Source organism: Equus quagga, chromosome 4 (genome assembly GCF_021613505.1).
Source record: "Equus quagga isolate Etosha38 chromosome 4, UCLA_HA_Equagga_1.0, whole genome shotgun sequence".
In the NCBI taxonomy this organism is placed as follows: domain Eukaryota; kingdom Metazoa; phylum Chordata; class Mammalia; order Perissodactyla; family Equidae; genus Equus; species Equus quagga.
In genome coordinates this window covers 128,040,479-128,064,091 of record NC_060270.1, presented here as the reverse complement: position 1 = coordinate 128,064,091, position 23,613 = coordinate 128,040,479, and the positions used below count along the sequence as shown (strand labels likewise).

The 23,613-nt window shown below is 39.4% G+C and overlaps 1 protein-coding gene across 7 annotated transcripts in view; it reads right to left on the bottom strand.

Annotated features, from left to right (window-relative positions):
- LOC124238003 (unconventional myosin-Ib) overlaps positions 1–23,613 on the bottom strand; it is a 179,916-nt gene that overhangs the window by 54,679 nt on the left and 101,624 nt on the right. For all 7 annotated transcript variants that reach the window (XM_046658306.1, XM_046658308.1, XM_046658307.1 and 4 more), the window contains 6 exons: positions 20,798–20,844; positions 15,304–15,367; positions 3,637–3,735; positions 2,332–2,435; positions 727–874; positions 369–487 (listed from right to left, as the gene is read on the bottom strand). In XM_046658306.1, coding sequence (XP_046514262.1) covers positions 369–487; positions 727–874; positions 2,332–2,435; positions 3,637–3,735; positions 15,304–15,367; positions 20,798–20,844 — 581 coding nt within the window. The remainder of the gene's footprint in view (positions 1–368; positions 488–726; positions 875–2,331; positions 2,436–3,636; positions 3,736–15,303; positions 15,368–20,797; positions 20,845–23,613) is intronic.

The window sequence follows — 23,613 nt, the reverse complement described above, 5'->3', positions numbered from 1 at the left end:
ATCTCTCTAGTCATTTCCCACCTCACTCAGACCCAACCTCCCCACCCCCAGCACTATGGATCTCCGTTACTCTGCTCTATGTTTTCTCTTTGTCCACTGCACTTATCTCTTGGTCCACTGCTGGCTTGCTGTATAAATTTATTTCTTTATTAGGTCTACTGGCTATTGCCTGGCTCCTCCTGCCAAAATTTGAAGCTCCATGAGGTCAGGGATCTTTATCTGTTTAGTTTCTGCTGTGCCCCTACTACCTAGAATGATGCCTGGAACAGAGTGTGACAGTTAAGATAACAGCCTGGAAAATAAAATTTTTGTTTCCACTTATCACAGAGTTTTTAAAAGCTCACTTCTGGATGCTATGTTTCACCCACCTGAGCCACGTTCAGTGTAGTAGAAACTTTCTCCTGCTTGGCCTCAACCGTGCGGAAACTGAATGCCCGTTCTAGAACCGACTGATCGATGCCAGTTAACTCACAAATTTCTTTTAACTCTGTTGGGGGAAATGGACACAAAAAGGCTCAGGGTGTTCTTTCTGAATCACATTCAAACTGAACAGTACAAAATGTATAAATCAAAAGACTTAAAACTTAGCTGTCATTAACTTTCTACTCAGTTTCACTAGAAAGCTTTTCAAACCAATGAAAAGCAGAAGTTTTACTTTCTAGATTAAAAACTGGGCAGGAGTTCAAAGCACGTTTGCTAAACAAAATTGACTCTGCGCAGACTTACCGTTTTTATCTTTGATTTTGCTCTCATCTAACCCATTCACTCGAGATTCCGGCTTGAACTCGATGTTGCCCAGTTTCAACACGGCTGCCACTACCTCCAAGACCGACTCAGCTTCATGGTCCATAAAACCCACAATCTGCATGGCATTCTGAGGGGGGAAAAGAACCTGTTTGCTTTCTGTAGTTCTTTATTATTTGTTTCAAATGAATCATATAACAGATTTGTTTCTGAAAACACAAAACACAACAACAAGAAAGACAGTATCCCCGAACAAACTCTCCGAAAGGCAAACCTATTAAAAGACCTGATGTAGCCCCATTAGGGGGCTGTAATTTGTTCAGTGGGTTCAAGCTGTGATTCAAGGAGTCCTAGGGTACCTTGCACGCTGTGGCAAAGCGGGGCGTGCAAAGAGGAAGAGAGAAGGAGGAGAGGCTGAGAGCCGAGTCTTGGGTTCCCACCCTCGCTTCAACTGCGGCAGCTCAGTGTGTGTGTATGTGTGTGTGTGTGCATACTTCTTTTAAACTGGGGTTTTGCTACTAGAAACAAAATCAAACAAAAATCTTTCATAACCGCCTACAAAAAAAACCTCCTTGCTTATCTTACACATGAGAAAAACCGTGGTTTGTAAAGATGAAGTGCCTGATCGAAGGCACTATGGGTAACAAGGAACATTGGTTCAATCATAAATTTTTATTGAGTGCCAATGATTTGCCAAAACAGTTATAGAACTGGTCTTGAACAAATCGTAAAATCATGTCCAGGAATCAACAAGCTTCCCATATAAGGATGTTTGCACAGTTTTTAAAAAATGACATACTCTAAGAAATGCTTTCTTTTTGAGACGAGCCCAACTTATTTTTCTTTGTTTGTTTGTTTGTGACTAGGCTACCTAGCAATGGGAATAATGTAAGTTTTTTGTTATGGAAAATTTCAAATATACACAAACACAGAAAGAACAGGAAAACAACTCCATATCATTTTCACTCACCCCCAAAGATGAACTGATGTCAATCTCATTTTATCTATAATCCGACCTACTCCTCACCACACCACAGCTGTCACATTTGCAAGTAAATAACAGTAACTACATCATGGCCCAATAGGTAGTTTTCAAAGTGCCACATAAACATAGAACATAGGATATTATTTAGAATAATTTCTTTTCTAATGAACATCAAATGCTAATCATTCTGGTTTATACATGATTTTTTAAAAACTGTATAAAAACATGACTTTCTGTCTCAAAAACTGTTTTGTATTAATATATTCTTGGACAGTTTTCACAGCTGGAAATTAACTACTGAGTTACGCCTATGAAAATAATTGCAATTTAAATGCAACATTAAAAGAGTCAAGATAATATAATAAGAAAGCTCCTTACAATAAATAGTAAAATCACTGCTCTAGTAAAGAATGGCCTTGACAATACTGTATGATTTTTGAGCTAGCAAAAATCAAACTAAAAAGAATACAATAAATTATTGTATAATTCTAAAACCTTAGGGAGCAAGAGTTACACTTTTAATAAAACTCAGAATTATTATCAATTCCAATTGAGCAACATAGTCTACCCTTTTAAAGAGTAATAAAAGCATTACATCTTACCCTAACGGTTCTGAAATTTGCTGCATCGTCCACTCCATTAACTTTGGCGGAGTCCAAACTCAGGTAGTTATATCTGCTGAAATCCCGCTCAAGTTTAAGTTTATCTATTGAATCACACACACGAGTTGATAAGTTACTTCAGCAAATCTAATCATCTGGAATAGCTCATTCCTTTAATCCTTCAGATAAAATGACTTTCACATTACGTATTGAATCAACAGAATACAAACTGCTACCCAAATATCAATAATAGCATTTTTCTCCAATCACCTTTAACATTGTTTGTACATATTTCAACTCTGCTGTTTTACATTTATTCTTATTGGGTCAGGCTCTTTTCCAAATTTTTATAATACAAAATATCTTCAATGTACTATTTCACTATAACAGATGATGTCTGCCCAGTGATTCCCCCACCATTGGACACTCGGGTTCTCTCCAGTTTATAATAATAAATACAGAGCAGTGATAAATGTCTCCATATGAAACCTTTTTTGGATTCTTCTGAATTACTTCTTTGGGATTTCATTGGGATTCCAAAGAGCAGTGTGCCTAGGAGGAGGGCTTCTGATCATTGCCAATTAGGCCCCCAGGAAGAAGTCCTCGCTTTGAAGTGACACCCACAAGCTCTAAGGAGATCAGTGCCTGACAATTCTGCCAGCTTCATCCTTCTTAATAATTTTTGCTAATATATGTATAGTGAATACTTCAGTGCTGTTTTAATTTGCATTTGTTGATTATTAGTAAGGATGGTTTTCCCCCCAAGTGTTGTAGACTTTCCATAGCTCTTCTTGGTTGAACTATTTGTTCAAAACTTTTCATCTCCAGGCTACTGGCTACTATCCTGATGCATTTATATTAATTCTCTAAAATATATAAGGTCAGATTTTTAACTCTTTTATCAGTTACATCTGTCTTCCCACTATTTTTAAATTTTCAATGAGAAATTCATTTTTTTATAATTGTATTCACCTACTGCTCTCTGCTAATAAGTTTATCTAACTCTCTCCCCAAGTGGAATAATTATATTCTTCCATTTTATTTTTTAAATTTATGATTAGCCCCTTCCCTAATGTTTAGTTCTGTTGGTAAACCATATGAGACATCTGGCCCAGTGTCTGGTGCGGGACAGGAATATATATAAAAGCGAAGCTGGGGTACGACAGAGGTAAACACATATGTTCTTCAACCAGAGGCAGGGAAAATCTTTAAGAAGGCAGGGGAAAAGCATATGGGACACTTTAAAAAAGAATGCTTTGGAAAATGTGCAACCCTAAAAGTTAAAACACAAAAACAAAGACTTACTGAGGAGCTCTTCAGAGGCACCAGAGAGCAGCTGATAGAATACATGGAAGTTTCTTTCACCTCTCGGCTGCTTAACAACTCGAGATTTTTCTAAAAGATCTAAAGAGAATCAAATCATAGTATAGTATTAATTTCACTTTCAAATCCACCAAGTTCTTCTTTTTTCCCCCTCCTCGCCTTCTTTTTTATTTTCTGTTTTGTATTAATAAAATAATAACAGAAGCTACATTTTCAGTTCTACTTCCAGGAAGAAGGACCTACCCTAACTAAAATCAGCAAAGTAAACAAACCAGGTTCTTTTTAAACAACAGTGAATATGTAAAATAAGTTCAATGATACATTCAACAGGCTGATTAAAGACAATACAGTTTTTATACTAATATCTCCTGATTTTATATCATCTATGATATTAAGTTCTTCAAAATGGAGCATTACAAATCTAAGCAATGAAATTCAGCCGTTTGGTCACAAATCCACTTAATAATTATAAGGATAAAAAGTAAGTTAACATTTTTGAGATCTTATTATGTGCTAAGTGCTTTATAGACATTAATTATCTCATTGAATCCTCTCAATCATGTCATAAGGTTTTATTTAACAGATGAAGAAACTGATAGTCCAAGACTTTAAGTAGAATTTGAAATCAAGCCATGTGACCCAATTGCAGATCCCATCTTATATGCAGACATCCTGCTACCTGGGATAAAGGAAGCAGATTTTCTTACTATCTTGAAGTCTTAGAAAATGAAAGGTGGTTCCTTTAATGGAATTTGGTGTTATTTGACAGTATACTTTCATTGATTCCAAATAATTTTTCATCCCACAAATCTGATGCTTATTAAGTTTTCAAATGTTCATCCAGGAAGGAAGGAAGGAAGGAAGGAAGGAATGAAAGAGTGAGCCAGCCAACCAGAAAGCAGCCACTACAGCAGGAAATGGCAAAGCACAATGGCCGAGAATATTCCTGCCTGGAGTCCTGCTTATCACTGACCAGTGATATAAAAGAGGATCTGGATCCTGTGGGCAAAGGCCAAATTTAGTCATAACATTCCAAATCAGTGATCCCATTATTAAGTACTAAGACTGGGAAACACACACATTTGATTTCCAATCAGGTTGAAATCTAAACATTATCCAAAACATGAGTAAGGGGGAGAATGATGTGCAATGTTTCTGGGAATGCTCATTGAACTTCTTAATGTATATTTCTGGAACCCACATCAGCATGTGAAGAGCAGCCTAGGCAGAATTAGAGTACAGATGTGATGAATGAGAAGCCCTGGGGGGTGCTCTGGAAACGTGAAGTCATCTGTAAGAATGAAGAGATGGGTTCCAAGGACACATAAAATTAAGTCGACTAAAAAGAGAACAAAAATATGTAAATACAAAAATTATTAGGAACAGGATGCTGTGGAGTTTTCATTTTCATCTCCAGCTCTCATTTGACTTGGGTGACTGCCAATGGCCTCAAGTCATAGATGGAGAATAATGAAGACTTCATATTTAGCAAAAAGAAAGAAAACAGAAATTGAAAAGCCCAGGTGAGACAAAATTTAGAAAAGGAAGGATTGTGTGATATTCATCATCTCTATGGATTGAATGTTTCAATCAATAAGTAAATAGTGACATACAGAGCAGAAGACAGAATAATCAGTTAAGGATAAAAATGCAGTATGGTTGTATTTATCATGTGACCAAGTTGCTATGGGGTCCTAAGAGTATTAGCACAGTTTTAGAAGAAAGAATCCACAGGGCGTGAGCAGATTCTTCATTGAGAAGCTAATCCTTATAGGAAATCCCTCAAGCCTAGAAGAAAGTAACTCGACTACATGAAAAATATAAACAAATGCTATAGTTTACTTCATCCGCTCATGCACAAATTCCTTCAATCAACTCCCTGCTCACCCATATGTGCCAGGAACTACTCGGGAATGAGCCCAGCAGCAACTGCAGACATGAAGACCTTCTTCCTCTTGGCCTACAAGAGTCACACATGCTCCCAATTACTCCCACCACCCAAACCAACAGCAGCAGCTCTTTCCAAGGTGGGAAGCCAAGGCCCTTGAGAGAGAGCAGGAGGTGGGGGTAGGGACAGCAGAATGACCATGTGTTCTCTACTGTCAAAGCCCGCGAGCCCCAGGCTCTTCCCATAGGGCTAAGAATCCACGCCTCGCAAGCACTGGCAGCCTGCTGCCCTCTCACCTCATGGGGGCACCTTAGTAATGATGACAAATCATTGTTTCATGGCACTTATCCAATCACATTCCAACAAGCAAATTGCGGTGCTTCAAGACATGAAATAATACCTTCCAACCAGATGACAGGGCCACACTGTGCAACAGCAACACACTGGCCTGCCTAATGCTCAGCATTTTTTAACAAATGCTCATAGACAATGAAGACTGTAGAAACAGAAATGGCCACAAGATTCAGCAGATAACAGCCACCAAGTTAAAGAATAATATCCGCTTGTGCACGGTGTGGAAAGGAATGTGGGCCAATGTACTTCTTGAACCACACACGCCGATATGATCAGTGATTACTATCATATTCAAATACAAAACATAATACAATGTGTGTTTAAAAGGGAAGATACAAAGGGCAAGCCGAAAGGGAACTTTCACTGACATTCCCCCTGTGCACTCGGTGCTTCTCATTCGTTATCGTGTTCAATCCCTAACACCTGCCCTGAGGTCGGTTTTATAATCCCTATGTCATAGATGAGAAAATGAGGCTCATGTCACGTTGCTACTAAGCGATAGGGCCTGAATTCACAGCCTTACGTGACTAAGGGCTCATGCTCATACTCATACTCTATAATTTTCTGGCAAAAAGAATGCAAAATTCAGAAACACTTGGAAAGGCTGTACTTTACATAAAAGATATGACTTCACCTAAGCAACTCAATCACAAAATAAGGAACCTTTTATTACAAAGCAGTTGAAGGTTTTACCACCTAAAATGCTTAGTCTATTGCCACAGAGCCTGCTATTTCCTCATGCCTTTTCTCATAAGTCACAAGCTTCCAGGTAGAAAAGTAATCAGGAAGAACGTTTGCCCAAAAATAATTTACTAATGCTAAAAAGCATTCTCTATTCTCTTTTTTTAATGTGCACACACCAATACAATCTCTCAGTATGAAGCCATATCAAATAATTACTCAAAGTACAGAAGATAAATTCAATTCACTATAAGGACTCGCCACCTGATCATTTTAATTTACTTAAATGTGCTCCTGAATTAAGTCAAAGCAAAACACTATCACAGCCTTCTCTTTTGCTTTAGATGCTTCTGCCACCACTGACTGAGCCTCTACTAACAAGATTTAGTACAGGATATGCCAAATATTTAGTAGAGAAGAGAGTCTAAGAGTCTCCATATATTCCAATTCAGCTACATCCCCCTCTCAAAATGCAAATTTAAGTTCATATTAAATTTGATATAAATTTAAGTTTTAATGGAAGAGATAAACCTACTGAGCCATTCTAAAGGGGAAATTCAACAGGCAGGGAGAGAGAAACTCTGGAATCAGAACTTGCCCACCTACCCCACTATGCCACTGCTACCCGACTATTAACAGAACCGAGCCATCATTTAGGGGTCTTCTTAGTTTTGACTAATTACCAGCTAGTCCAGGGCACATACACGTGCCCATGCATGTCACAGGACAGCCTCTCCATGGCACAAGATAGAAAAGAAGTAAAACGTCTGTATGTGCACCTGCTGGACAAGGAAGTCTTTTATAGGCAAAGGAATAAAAGGACAAGTAGTGGTTTGGAAGGAAAAAAAAAATCACATTACTTTGGAACCTAACAGATGAAAGATTAGATAGTATGATCAAAGTGTCTGGATTTTATGTACAATCTCCCTTCCTGAAAAAAAGATATGGTCCAACTTCTTGATTAAGGCTTAAGGAGAAATGAGCTTTGTCTTAGTCTTGCCAGTAAGGCCAGAATGACAATGAAACCCATGATGCAGCACACTGACCGACCCCCGAGACCCTGTGCTCCTCCTCCAAATGCTCACAGATAAACACGACGAGAAAGTGTTTGAGTGGCACTGAGGTTCTTCCAATCAATTTATGCCCCTTCATTAAACCAAAGTGATACATTTAGTAATAATTATGGGTCTGCAATCTAAGTAAGTACAGTTTATCTCCCTTTTGTCTCTGTTGTTGTGGATAATCATCCTAAAGAAAAAGTGTCAACCAGTGAATTACTGGGAATAAAGGATGATAGTTTTAGTGGAAAACTCTATGAGCTTATGTTGCCTCATATTATTGGGGTATATATTCTAAAATCAACTCTATACTCTTTCTGGAAATAGACAACATAACTCTCAAGATTGACAACTAGGAAGTTTCACTAATGACAAATTTTAAAGCCAAAAACATGGGACAAATGTCTTCCTCCAAATCCTTCACTGTGCATGTGTATTACAGCGAGAGAAAGCAGATGTGAATGCTCACTACAGGGCTCTCTCTTGGCCCGGGGCTCACGCAGATCTCCATCTTTTTGTGGGTTACAGGCTTTGTGAGATCTAAAACATCTAGCATGACAAGACATTGCAATTTTCACTTAACTCCACCTCCACTGAGGCTTTAATTTTTAAGAAACCGGATTAAAGTTTTAAAAGTCAGTATCCTGAAGTTACGAAATCAGCACTAAAGAGAGCTGGACATACTGCACAAGTTGTGAAAGGGTTCCAGTGTCTGCAGGAGAAACATTAATTTGGGCTTTAAAAACACTAAGAAAACATGGCTTATTATCCACCTAATCAACTACTGGGTTTTATTAGGCTCTGGTTATGAACATATAGCATACATGGACTTTCACAAAAGACTGTTTCCTAATACAAATTTAATGTTTATCTAATAATTGAAAATTTACTCATAAATGTATGTATCTGAATCTAAAATTCCATATCCAGCCCTGAAATAAAATTAATGAGATATCTAGTCCATAATATCTTATTACTAAACATACCATCCTAATTGATTTAGAAATATTTGAACATCTAGCTTCTTCTATAATGTATATAATCTTGTTTCATGATAAATGTATTTTTGTAAAAGAAAGAACACCAAAGTAAAACTGAGACAAAGGAAGGCATCTACTTTTATACAAAGCCATCTATTACAGGGTAACAGAATTGCTCTTCGAAATTTGTTTTATTGCTACAGATACTTTACAACCAATGGTCAAAGTGCTAAAAAAGCCCAGCCTTGTATTATAAACTAGGTAATGCACTGTCTCAGACTTTTGGCGAATTTTGAGCCTAAAGAAGACAAATTAAAAACAGACACTGTTTATTGATGAACATTCATTAGCTGTTGAGAACTGACTTCTGTATGGGTCATCTCCAATTTGACCTTAATGGGTATACTCCCAGAAAACAGAGCAGATCAGTTTCCTTTAGGAAGTGTTATAATAGGCAGTTTTACTCCTAATTAGTGACTCGTCATCAATAATATCAAGGATACGATATAAAGGGAAGAAGAACGCTATAAATCACAAACTATTTAAAAGACTAAAATTATATTCCATATCCTGCAAAATGGCACGAATGCGCCATACATATAGATTAAACAACATCCCAAGAGGTAGACAGCACATAAAAGTGAAGCCAACTGTATCATAAATTCAAAAGACATGTGAAAGAAAAGGAATTCAGAGCCATTTGTTCCATCCCCCATCTGCCCTGTGAGGGGCTGGACGTTTCCTCCTGCTTGATGATTCCATGTGGGGGGATCTCCTTAGACTAACTCCCCCAGCCTCTCTCAGCCCCTTACTCACTCCTCCCCTTGGCAGGAGGAAGGACACCTCTGCATAGCGAGGTCTGGAGAAGCAAACGGACATGCATATATAGCTCAGCTCTCCGATTCCCCACACTGTGCACACACTCAGATCTCCTACCCAGTGCTGTAAGATGGAAGGAGCAATGCACACAAGGAGAGGCCAGCGGTTGCTGAGTGCTGTTGACACCTGCCTAAGTGCCATACCACCAGAGGACTACAGTCATCGGTCGCTTGACAACAGGGATGGGTTCTGAGAAATGTGTTATTATGCAATTTCATCATTGTGTGAACATCACAGTGTGTACTTAACCCAAACCTAGGATGGTATAGCCGACTACATACCTAGGCTATATGGTACTAATCTTATGGGACCATCTGCGTATATGTGGTCCCTCATTGACTGAAACGTCCTTATGTAGCACATGACTGGAGTAGCACCCACTTAGCCACTTTCTTCAACTTTGTCTCTAACAGTAATAAAGCTGCTTGCTCTCCAGCTTGATGCCTGTGCCTATTTCTCATGTGTTTCTGAACTGAGTAGGGTAAGAGGTATTATCTACTAGACCTCTGTATCAATTTTTGCTGTATAACAAATTGCCCCAAAACCTAGTATCTTAGAAGAATACCATTTATTAGTTCATGAGTCTGAGAGTCACCTTTGTAGTCCTTCTGGTCTCAGCCAACTTGGCTGGTGTGTGCTAGGCTTCACAGGCTGATGGTCTGCTGGCAGGTTGACTGGCAGCTGGCTGATCTAAGATGCCCTCGCTCATGTCTGGGGGTTCATTCCATGGGTCTCTCATCATCCAGCAAACTAGCCCAGATTCAGTCACATGGTGGTGATGAGAGAGTTCCCAAGAAGAACAAGAGAGAACCAGCTCCCATCTGTAACCAATTTTCAAGTCTCTGGTTGTGCTGTATTTGCTAACTGCTCCATTGACCAAAACAAGACTCCTGGCCAAGTCTTGAGTCACTGAGAGAGGGGACTACCCAAGGTACACAAGGTGAGAAATCATTGTGGCCATTTCTGTAAACAATCTATCAGATTGAGGCTGTTTAAAAGGAAATGGTCCACAAATTCTTTGACAGTCTTCCCACTGAGAGGCAGAATCTACCTCCCCCACCCCTGAAACTGGGGAAGCTTATGCCTACTTTGACTGAATAGCACAGAAGAAGCGATACTGTATGACTTACCAGGCTACTTTAGGCTTCCTCCCAGTTCTCTTCGAACACTTGCTGTCAAGAATGTTCCCTCTTGGAACACTCTATCTCAGAACCTATCCACCATGTTGTGAGAAGCCCAAACCACAAGAGGCCACATGTATGTACCTCTAGTCAACAGTCCCAGCTGAGCCCAGCCTTTAATTCATCCAGCCCAGGAGCCTGCCACATGAGTGACAAAGCCTCCAGAGGATTCCAGTCTCCACTCATGCAGGTCACCCTCAACCACCTGAGTCTTCCCAGCTGAAGCCCCACACATTGTGGAGACAAGCCAATCCTGCCGTGCCCCATCCGAATTCTTGACCCACAGAATCCAAGAGAATATAAAAGGGCTGTTGTTTTACCCTGCTAAGTTTGGGGTGGTTTACTGGGCAGTAATAATTACTGGACCACACACCAATTTCAACATTTGCTTTCCTTCATAATTCACAGGATCATATTACTTTTTTCAAGCTGAACACAGAAGCCAGGAACAGATGACGTTTGACTACCAATAACTTTCCCTTTCCGGGATTTAGAAAAAGTAGTTAAAAATGACTGGCATAGAATATTCAGAGAAAACTATCCACTAAAGCAGAAGCTTTATTTTTCAATATATTTCTCTATGTCAATTGTACTTGTACATTGTGTAGTTGTGTGATTATTAATTAAACAAATATATATTAGATGTCAGACACATTTTATTTGCTGACATTTAGTGATGAACCAAACTCTCTGTCCTTATAGGGCATATATTTAGCTAGGGGCTAGAGACAATAAACAAATAAGTATATAATAATAAAAAAGAAAACATGTGAGTGCTTACTATGTGCCAGACTCTGTTACAAGTGCTTTAGATATTAACAAATAATTTACACCTCATCACAACCCTATGAGATCAGTACTATTATCATCCCATTTCAAAGATGAAAAAAATGGAGGCACAGAGAATTAAATAACTTGCCGTCTTTTTGTTTAGACATTGGAAACCACATGATAAACCAATAGGAGTTGTGTGAGTAGGCTCATGGATATGCCCCAAATAATGAAGCAGGAAAAGGCAGGGCCCATCTATATTTAACTAAATCCATCCTCATCTCCAGTATTTACTGAGTACCTACTGTATACACCATTGTGAACAAGACAGCCATATCTGCTGTCCTTACAGTTTACACAGGTATATGCATACTTAAAACCATAAGGCTTTTTCATAGCATATATATATATCCCTGTGCTATTCTTCTTTTACGACATAAGATCCCTAGAGACTTGTACCACATTTTCTCCACAATCTAAATTGCCATCAAGTGCCACAGCCAAACAAAGTGTCTGTGACCATTAATAAAAGCCACACATTTCCAAAAGTTTCTTGTTCATAAAACTAGATCCAAAATCCTCAAATACAAATGTATAAATTTTATGAGACCTACAAGCATTGACAAAGTAGGAGAAATAATTATCTCACATCAGCCAAATATCTGGATATGCTTCCAGATTTTATCTTCTCTCTTGAAGCAAATGTTTGCCATTTTCTATTTTTGTAACACCTCTCTCCTAATGACACTAACCTCAGGGACACGTAGCTATCAAGTGAGCTCAAGACTTAAGTTTTATAGCATACCTCTTTTAGAAAGAGAGAGTCAGTTATTGGGCTTTATTTTCCACTTCCTGGGCACACAACTGGCTTGAGTGATCTTGTGCCGTTTTCAAAGTAATAATTATAGCCAACAATGATCTACGCTTTTACTAGGCGGTTGCTGGAAAAGGAGGCAAAACGTACTTCCTACAAAATGGCAAATTTTGTCTTCTTTTCTAGGCTACAAGAAGGTAACTTTTGGCAGCGTGGAGAGAACAAGGGTGAGCCTGCCCATTGCTTTACACCGCCTTAGGCCAGCAGACAGCAACTCCCCGTGACCACCTATGAGTCAGGCCTCTATCTGTACAGGGTGAAATTTCCTGCTCTCACCACTAATGTATTCCTTTCCCTTCCAAAGCAAAGGCCACTAAAATACCAGAGTGTTCCCACTACCACAAATTTCAATATAATTTCATTGTGGGAACAAATGGTAACAATCACCATATGAAATCCATTCATGATGATATATTAATCTTAATTGGAAAAGAACTGAGTGTGTAATATTTATTCTCCATGGATACTGTAAGAATTAGGGTGCAGGAAGACATTTCTGTTTAAAATTTATACTTCAAGACATAAAACCTAAGTTATTTTCTAATACTTAAAGTAAGTTAAAAATATATTTTATTTAATAAAATATATAACTTTATATTATAATTTTATTTTCTTAGAGTCTTCAAAAGTATTATTGATTCAATCATTCCAGATGTTTAGATGTAAGTTCTACAAAGAAAACAGTAAATTTATCTCATTTAAAAAAGTGTATTATTAATTAGTAACTAGAATTAATTTGTCTTGTAAGAGCAAGTGCTCAAGATTTATGAATATCTTTCGGAATAAAAATTGATCATTCCTTAAAATGGTAGTCTTCAAACTGAGGCACACCTCTTCCTATACAGCTCTCATCAGCTGCCCTACCTTCTGAAGAGAGTCTGCCGAACAAGCTCAGCAGAATTATAATCATTTGCTTTTGGTTTACCTCATATATGGTTTGTGTGAGTACTTTTGCTTCCATATTTGACATATAAAACGTTTTAACCTAACTAGCACGATTCTAGCCAATTTCATTTCATATTAACACTTCCAAGAAGTCTCTCTAGAGCCAGCCCTGATGGCCTAGTGGTTAAAGTTTGGCACACTCTGCTTCAGCAGCCTGGGTTCGGTTCCTGGGCACGGAACCACACCACTCATCTGTCAGTAGCCATGATGTGGTGGCGGCTCACAGAGAAGAACCAGACGGACTTATAACTAGAATATACAACCATGTACTGGGACTTTGAGGAGGAAAAAATTTTAAAAAGGTAATGATTGGCAACAGATGTTAGCTCAGGGCAAATCTTTCCCAGCCAAAAAAGAAAAAATCCCTCTCTCTCACTAAAAGAACAAACAAAAGTCTCTCTAATAATTATACATTTTTACAAATATAGATAATCCCAATGCATGGCATACAAAGTGTGTAATACGGAAAACTAAAATGGGAAATTAAACTATTTAAAACCTGCAGGCCCTGTGGCTGAGTGGTTGGGTTTGCGAATTCTGCTTTGGCGGCCCGGGGTTTTGCTGGTTTGGATCCTGGGTGCAGACGTGGCACCGCTCATCAGGTCATGCTGAGGTGGTGTCCCACATGTCACAACCAGAAGGACCCACAACTAAAAATATACAACTATGTGCTGGGGGGTTTTGGGGAGAAAAAGGAAAAATAAAATCTTTAAAAAAGAAAAAAACTACAGACTCGTGGAAATGGGAAGAACCACTGAATTCATCCAGTTCAGTCCCATTGTTTCAAAGATGAGGAAACCCTAGCCCTAGAAGGTTTCTCTATGAATCATTGATTAAAAAATTGTTTTAAAAAATCGGCTGCATAGTTTGCCCAATTACTGAAAACACTAACTTTGGAATGGCATTCCTCTGGTTCTAGAGTTCACCAGGAAGCTCTTAGGGGTCACCTGGGGATCCAGGGCTTCTGGCTAGCCATCTCCTCTTCAACCAGATCAGGTCTTGTTTTATCTGTTTCATAGCTGGAGTTCAGCATAAAATTTCATTTGAACAAGGAACACCACTGCTATAACCAATCTAATGACCATTGCTCTGGATACCTGTTTCAACTTGTCTTTCTTTTTTCTAGTCCAAACTTAGACTTTTTTCATTCTAAAAATCCCAATAGCACCATGGGGTTGTGAGGAGGCCAGGGGTAGTGGGAGGTTCAGAAGTGTCACTCTCAACAAAACAAGAGGGCTCAGGAGGATAATCAGGCCAGGGCTCTGTTAGGAGGTGTGCAAACCCTGAGCTGTCATCTTAAATTTTCCAAACTAATCAACTATGAAGTCAACACGAGCAGAGACACCAGGGCACGTCCTGCAGCCCCAAAGTGCTGATGACAGGGCCATATTTATAACAGATACTGACCACTGGGCCCACTTTAGAAAACTCTGGACCTGGGGCTGTTAAGCAGACCTCATCTGATTTCGTTTGTTTTTTCACCTTTGACACAGAACATTACACTTCTATAATCACAAATCATGACTAAAGGGGGCAAATGAATCGGTTTCTACCTAACAGTTGTATCACATTTCAATTATCTAAATACACTGCAAGACAGACAAAATCTCTCACAACAAAATGTGAAGTACAGGTCCACTCATTTTATTGGATAAATGTTACCCCAAAAAAGTTATTAAATTTAAATTATTTCTATTTTCTTTTGAATCACAGATTAATTTTGTTAAAGAAAATGACCGTTGGAGGATCCTTTTCATTACTAGATTGGCTTAAAGATCTAGAGAATATAAAATGCAGTTGGACTAATTCTTATTTCTTTAGCAGACTTCTAAAAACTCTTCCAAAGGTAAAGATCTTTTAAAAAGGTTTAGAAATTAAATTATATTATAAAACAATCTGAAATGCATAGGTTAAAAAAAATCCAAAGAAAAAGAAACGTATTCTTATACCTATCTCTTGAAGACCCGAGTATCTGAAATATTGTATGATAAACGTTTTACTATTCTGAATTTTAAAAGGATTCAAGCAAAATACTCACAGTTACTTATCACTCCTCCCAGTGGATCGCCTTTAAAATCAAATTCAATATCCATATATTTGCCCTGCCAAAGAAAGATTTTGTGAGTTTTCAAGTTCACCTCAAAATATCCCGTCAGCATATCTTCTTAGAGAATAGCATACTAAGCCGTTTGTGCATTTGTTTAAATGTAATTAATAAAGACACAGCTTATGTAAGCACGACACAAACAATACGCCTCCATAAATAATTCATACTAAATACCCCATTAGCACAAAGCTAACATATCAGGTTACTAATTTAAGAATAGATCTTCTCAGCAATCATGCGACTTTTCCATTTCAGATATGTGTTTCAAACTTCTGAAGCTGTGTGTGTACTCAATTCAGGAATAAAAACTGACAAAAATAAGTACTCCTTGTATGTGCACTACTTGAGAATATAAAGTATTTCATTTTTATAGGGATAACATGTTTTAAGCCATGGCTAGAAACTCCAAACATACTGGACAGTGGATAAAATGGAACACTCTAAGTTCTGTTTTTATATCTACTCCAACCAAATCCCCGATGATGTGCTGGGACCAACTCAGAATCAAAGACCGACCACTATTACTCTCTTTGGCTTTGGATCTAGATTATACAGCAACATGTAACCCCAGGTTCGTATTACACCTTACAGATGATACCTCAAACACACATGGAGTTTCATATTGTGATTTTTAGAGAACTGGTCTATAATTGTCTAGTTAAAGAGTAACCAGTATAACAGAATAACCCTGACAGCTGTTTTTCGTTTGGATAAGGGTGTGTGGATCTAATAAGTAGTCCTTGGTTTCCTTTCATGTTCTACCTTAGTCAAATAGATGGTGTGTAAATAATTGTCCCAAAGAATTACTTTAACTCTTTCTATTTTCAAAATAATGGTAAGGGAGAAGAAACATGATCATATGGCACTCAGTCAACAATGCAATTTGTGACTTTTTATTAGCTCATGCATGTTCCCTTGACTCTCCTCCTTCACTGTCATGGGTCATCTGCCCTTTTCAAGTCTTCACTTATTCATTAAGCAAATGCCTAGATACATCCAGCATTTCCCAGATACTAATGCAGGCAGAAGGGAAAAGGAAGGCACAGCGCCTGCCCTCAAGGAACTTACAGCCTGGGGGAAGCTGAGACAGGTCAACAGGACACTACAAGGATGGGCAAGGATAAATCCTACAGTGGGTCACGGTGCTATGAATAAAGAGGGGACAAAGAAGGAGCAGAAAGTCTGCCCTAGCTTAAATGCAAAGTATCAGGAGAAGCCAGGCAGGCAAGGAGGTGGGAGAAAAGAAAAGAGCAGGCATAAGAACTGGCACTCGTGAGAATGCTGAGTGGGGAAGCAAGGCTGGAGATGGAAGCTAGAGCACATCATGACACTGAGACATTCTCCTGACAGCAAAGTTCTGTCATTAAAAGTTCCTAAACAAGGATGCCACGATGAGACTTGCCTCTTTACAAGATCACTTTGGCTAGTGTGGAATGGACTGGAAAGGAGCAAGACCAGATGTGGCTAATAGGCAGTGGCATTAATCAGGAGAGAAATGTTGGTGGCTTTAGCAGGAGTAGCAAAAGGGAAGAGAAAACATAGTTGAGAGCTACCCAGAGAATCACAATGACAGGTCCTGGTTGGATGTAGGAGGTAAGAGAGGAGGCGGTCAAGGACTAAAAAGTCCAGGAATGTGGCCCAGGCAACTGAGTGGACAGTGGTGCTCTCCATGATGGCAAGTGACAGCGCAGGCGAGGCAGATGTGAAAGAGGGGGGAAAGGGTAACTTCACAAGGGAGTCTGAGACAGACCACAAGAGAGGATGATTTTGATGGAATGTGGTCCCTGGACATAGGAGGCAATAGGGTCTAGAGCACAGGTGGAGGGATTTGTATGAGACAGGAGTTGAGAATCTCCCAGTGTGACAGACGGGTGCATACAGATACAGGGACAGGTGAGGCACCCAGGTTGAGGGCTTGGATGATGATGACGACCATAATTTCTGTGAAATAGGCATAACATCATCAGCTGACAGTAAAGGATAGGAGGTTTGAAGAGAGCAACATAAACAGTGTAGAGAATGGAAAAGGAGCCAACGAGGGACAACTATCAGACAGCACTGAGAATTCAGTTGACACTGGAACGGCCCTCTTCCCATTCAGCCACACCCTGATGACTCTCCAAAAGCTTGATTCTGATCATGTCACTCATCTACTCAGAACTAATCAACAGCTTCCAAATGCCTACAAAATAAAGTCCAAGACCCTGAAGCTCATACTCCAAGCCCTCCAGTTGAGGCCTGACCCATCTTTCCAGTCCTTGGGCCCACAGCTCCTGTCTCAGAACCTCTGGTCTAGCCACCAACCCTGGTAAATGCAGGTTCACACTGGTTTCTCTCCTCAAGCTTCTTCATGCTATACTGCCAGCTCTTTCTTCTCTCCACTAGATTTTGGCACATTTAAATCTCACGGGCCCACTCAGAACCGTTCCCAGTCCCAGACTCCTCCAGCTTCTCCTTCCTCAACTTCCATTACATTTTATCGATAATTTTCATGAGGAACTTTTATGTGTGTTATAATTATTTTACGTGTTGTGTTACAATTACTTTTAGCCATGTCTATTTTTTCTGACTAGTTTATAAGCTTCTTAAAAATAGATAAACAATAAATGTTTTCTGAGTGTCTACAGGGGCACCAGGCACTGCTCTAGCTACTGGGGCCACCACAGCGAACGAGAAGGCTGGCGTGCTCACTCTCATGGCTCCTGCTCTCTTGGGTCAGTGATCATGTAAATGGGGGAAGTGAGGACAATAATTCCAGAGACTGATAAATGCCTAAAAAACTAAAAACAAGAAGAAGTTATAGAGTCTATGAAAAGCATCATGGAAATGACATTTGAAGTGAGACCTAAATGATACAAGACGCCGGTCACGCAAAGATCTGGGAGGGAGCCTGTACTGTGTTCCAGGTGCAAGGAGGAGCCACAGAGGGCTTTCAGCAGTGAGAGACGTAAGTTTGTAAAGATCCCTCTGGCTACCAGTGGAGAAAGGACCCTAGGCTGCAAGAGGAGATGCAGGGAGACCTAGGGTTAACTATGTTAAAAAAAGAACAGTGTTTCTGAACAAATGAATAAATTGTGGTTTTTTATTCTTACTGAATGAGAGGTTTGGTGATGAAAGCTTCCTGACCCTACAGGTTCCCTCCTACACGCCCCAGTGCCTAGCTCAGCAATTGGCACCCAGGAAGTGCTCAACATAACGCCCCTCCCCCCTCCAAAATCCTTGGTCAAGAACAGAGATTTTCAAAGCCTTAAAACTGTTTTTGTTTTTTGGTTTTTTTTTCCAAAAACAGTGGGTGTCTTCTTAATAGACGCTCAACGTCACCTTTGAGGTGCTGGAGGGAGGAGAGCACTGTAAGGCACCTCCACGGGAACTCTGACGTAAAATGTCAGCTACAAGGAACACGCACAGGAACTAGACCATCTCAGGGCCTACCAGATTTCTCAGTGAAGAGCTCAAGAAGTTTATTCTTGGTTAACCAGTCAAACACACTAGAAGAAAATGTAATCTCCCAGGAGTCATAAACCACTGTTATAGACAGTTTAAATACAGCACAGTCCTACTATAATATTCTAACATGATTTGAGCATGTTACTGGTCAAGTTAGACCACAAAGCAGAGATATTACTAAAATCCGGGCATGAAATGATTTAGCCTATAATCACGTATTAATCTCACATCCTAATACCTGTGTTATAATAGGATTTCTCTGAAGTTACTTAATGAGCCAAATCACCTGCCAACCTTTCACCAGATTTTCAAATATCACTAAGTACTAACGACTCTTTAAATAATATGGTTTTCTGCATTTTTATGGTCTATAGACTAAATATATTTGCAATTTTTTAAAAGTGTGTGTGCGTGTGTGTGACTTGCAAACAGCAAAAATAAAATCTCCATCCCATAAAGAAGCTTGATCTATTGGAAGTACTTCTATCTGCCCACCCTTTGCTTCTCATTCCATTTATGTAATAAGATTAGCCATGTTACCACAACAGGAAAAGGCAAGGCTCAAATCAGTTCTAAGAACTTAAAGGGCTAATCCGACGGAAAAAACGCACAGCCTCGGATTTGGGAGCCTTAGCCTTCCACTTTCCAAGATATCAAAACGATCTCCACCTGAGCTCATTCTCATGCCTTCAGCACTCGGTAACTCTAATGAGACAAAAGCAAAAAGGGGCTAAAAGAAGACAGGAAAGAGAGAGGGCAGGAAGGTTCTCTGGCAGAGAAGCATAGGCTCTCTGGCAGGGAAGCATAGAAGACCACCAAAAATGGTCCCCAGTAATGTTACATGAGAAGACACCTTATAAAGTAAATATCTTTTAAGAATTTATAAGATTGGTTAAACTATAGAAAAAAAGGGACCAATTTCAAAACGCCACGATCATACTCAACATATTTCCCCCAGCTGCCTCCAGGCAGCATCTGGGTCTCTGTAAAGACCAGAGGCATGAATGAAAGAGCCCAGCACAGCTGGAGAGATCCCAGTGGGCTGCCGTGCACAGTGCATGCTGGAGAGTGATGGGTGATGAGGCTGGAAGGCTTCTATTAGGGGAATTAGCATCTTCCAACGCAACCAAACTCAAAACATCAATTAGCTTCAGTTTTTACTATTTAGTCCTCTCCTTATTAGTTGCCAAACCTAATGATTTTACCTCTGTAAAGTTTTAGAATACACCCCCATCCTTTCTGCTCCCACTGCATGAAGGACAAAAGCTACAGAGTATACAAACTTGACACCCAGTTCATCCTTCTTTCTACAGTCATCCCCCCTTATCTGTGGTTTCACTTTCCACAGTTTCAGTTACCCATGATCAACCACAGTCCAAAAATATTAAACGGAAAATCCCAGAAATTAACAATTCGTAAGTTTTAAATTGCACGTTGTTCTGAGTAACGTGATGAAATCTTGTGTCCTCCTGCTTATCCCACCCGGAATGTGAGTCATCCCTTTGTCCAGAGTATCCATGCTGTATCTGCTACCCATCTGTTAGCCTACTGCGTAGGAAAAAACATAGCATACACAGCATTTAGTACTATCTGCAGTTCCAGGCATCCACTGGGGGTGGGTCTTGGATATCCCCCAAGGATAAGGGGGGCCTATTGTACTTAATTTCTGATGTTTAATTAAAATTTTAAATACCAAAACTCACGTAAATAGTTATTCTAAATAGCCTCATTTAAATTGCTCATGGAATTTTAGGTAGATGACAAGAACACATGAAAAAAACAGCTTGTCACTCCAAGAATCAAAAAGGAAAATTCCAGAAGGCAAAAAGTAGTCCTTATAGAACCTTCAGCGTCTCAATAGCAATGGTGTTCTTATCTTTAAAATGTGTGTATTAAGAAATATTAAACATCTGCTAAGTGTTTAAACATACAAGAGCTAAATATTAGTGTTAACACTTATGCTTACACAAATACTTACAAATCTAGAGGAGTTGTCATTCCTTACAGTCTTGGCATTTCCAAAAGCTAGTAAGGAAGAAACAGATGTGTGGTTAAAATTGACAGAAAAATAATTTCAAGCAGAAAGACAAAGCAAATGTAATGATTTGACAGCTATAAATCCCCGAAAATGTGACTTGCAGCAATGACATTTCCATCCAAACTTTTCATAGAAACACATTTAAGAGAAGTCATAGTAACTTGCTAAAGCTTCCGCGTCTTATTGTAAGTTCACAGAAAAGAAGAGCCATGCCTATGAATCATGGAATTTTTTCCAAGATTTCCCGTAAACTTAATCTTGTCTAATTCAACACTTTTTAATCGTTTTGAGAGTAGTCAATTGAGTGGCTAGCAAACAAGTCGTCTTTGCTCTTCCACCATTATCACCAGTGAATAAGGTTATTTCAAAGACAACTACTTAATGTTATCAAAGGTTTTGTGGAATTTCATGAGGTTTCCAGACAGAAAAGGCATGAGAAACTTTAAATTGTTTAATTTTAAAATAAAGCTACTTCAATGTGATTAAATGTATAACTCGGGCTGTCCCGGTGGCGTAGCAGTTGGGTTCGTGTGCTCCACTTCAGCTGCCCAGGGTTCGCCAGTTCAGATCCTGGGCACAGACCTACACGCCACTCATCAAGCCAGGCTGTGATGGCATTCCATATAGAACTGGAATGACCTACAACTAGAATATACAACTATGCACTGGGGCTTTCAGGAGGAAAAAAACAAAAGAAGAAGACTCGCAACAGATGTCAGCTCAGGGCCAAGCTTCCTTACCAAAGAAAAACATACCTAAATATCTAACTCTGAAATACAGAAAGAGATTTGAAACCTAACGTCATTTCCAATAGGCTAAACATGCTACATAGTTTCATTAGCTTATGTCCATCAGACCTAAGTGAAACTTTCCAGGAAATAAAGAAAACTAATTTGGCTCATAATGCAAAATCCAGGTTTGCTCCAATCTTAGCTACGTTGAAGAGCCGGAATCTCCCACAGGATTCCCTTTTAAATGAGGGCACATAAGAACCATGAGTTGATGTGGCCCCAAGTACAGAGTGCTCCTGTTTAACACGTACAGTTCATAGTGTCAGAAGGTGAAAGGACTGTTTCACCAAGCTTGTGCATGGTATATGGGCAAATTAATCAGGGCCATGGTAGTAGAGGCCTAAATCAAATAAATATAAGTCCTATAAGCAGAGGGGACCTTGTTTGATGCTTTGGAAGCCCAGCAGTCCACCTCACATATTAATGTGCAAATCAATCACCTGAGGACCTTGTTAAAGTGCAGACTTTGGTTCATTGGGTCTGGGGATGGGCATGAAATTCTGTATTTCTACCTATACCTCACCAGCCCCACCCCAAGGCTATTACTGGGATCCCTGGGCCACACTGCACCTAGCAAGGACTGAAGAGCTCATGACGATGTGCCAAACAGAAACGAATCTTAGATTGGGAGGTCAGGCACCAAATCTCTGGAAGCCTCCAAAACTTCATTAAATTTAACACACAGCAGATTAGAGTGATGAGAGCTCAAATGATCACTTAGGGCTAAAAGCTGGTCCAAGTTTTGACAGCAATCACCTGACCAAGGTGTGGAAACGTGTGTTCAAGGTGAAGTTCACTTTCTACATTCGGTAGCCAAACCTAACGTGTTATGTGTCACGTTGGCTGGCTTTTTAGGTTTTTTGATTAAAAAAAAAAAAAAAGTTGGCCCCTGCTCAGTTAAGACAAAATTTACAAAGTCAACACAGGCCAAGTTCTTTGTATGAGACATTCCGCTTGGAATGGGTATGGTTAGGTAGGTCCCTGACACCAAATTCTCTCTTCAATAGAAAATAAGCTGAGATGCTATATTGAGTGAGGAAACCTGTACACAGGAAATACTCAAAAGAGGATGCTTGCTGGAGAGGTTCACATCATTATCCCATGTCCAACACTTTAATAAATACAAGCTTCGTAATGGTGAGGGTTGACTGAGCTATCATGAAGACCATTACATTTTTTGTGTTTTCATAGGCTAGTCCTTCCCGGTGGGTGTGAACATGGAGGGGTGCCAAGTGAACTAACTTGCACTGTCCCAAAGTCCAGCTCAAGATGCCGATACATAAAGGACAGTTTATTGCGGCTTGAAGGTCAAGGGCAAGTGAAGGAATTGCTTCAGAAAAACTTTATTCAGGGCGCCATTTGTAAGCCATAAACCATCTTTTCATCAAACAAATCTGAGTTGCACATTACTAACACAGTTCTAAACACTGAAGTCTTTTATTGTGAGCCACAGAATCAAAAACAAGTCTTCCATTATAGAACACTTGAGACACATTCCTCAATTGTTTTTTTAAGTTCATTGTTCTAAATATTCATTTACAGTAGTAGCTCCAGTTAAAAAGTAAAGCATTCCCATAAAAGATAATACAAGCCCACAGTAGACATTTCTACCATTTCCTGCACCCGGGCCTAGTTTCAAATACCATTGAATAAAGGGCCAGATTCTAATCACAGATGCAAGCTATAGCATTCCACAGTGCTTCTCCTTTAGGTCACGGCATTCTTAAAAGAAGCATATACAGAAATACAACACATGTAAAGCACCCTAACTTATAAGCAAAACACAGGAACAAAAAGCCAAATACTGGAACAATAAAATGAATTTATAGCACTTTTTATAATAGCTTCTTTATTCATTAAGATACTGAAGGGGAAGAAAGATCAGTAGCAACGTAACAAATGTTTCAGCCTTTGCCTTTCATGAAGTTAAAGCATTTTCACGACTCTTATTTCGCTATCTGGGGG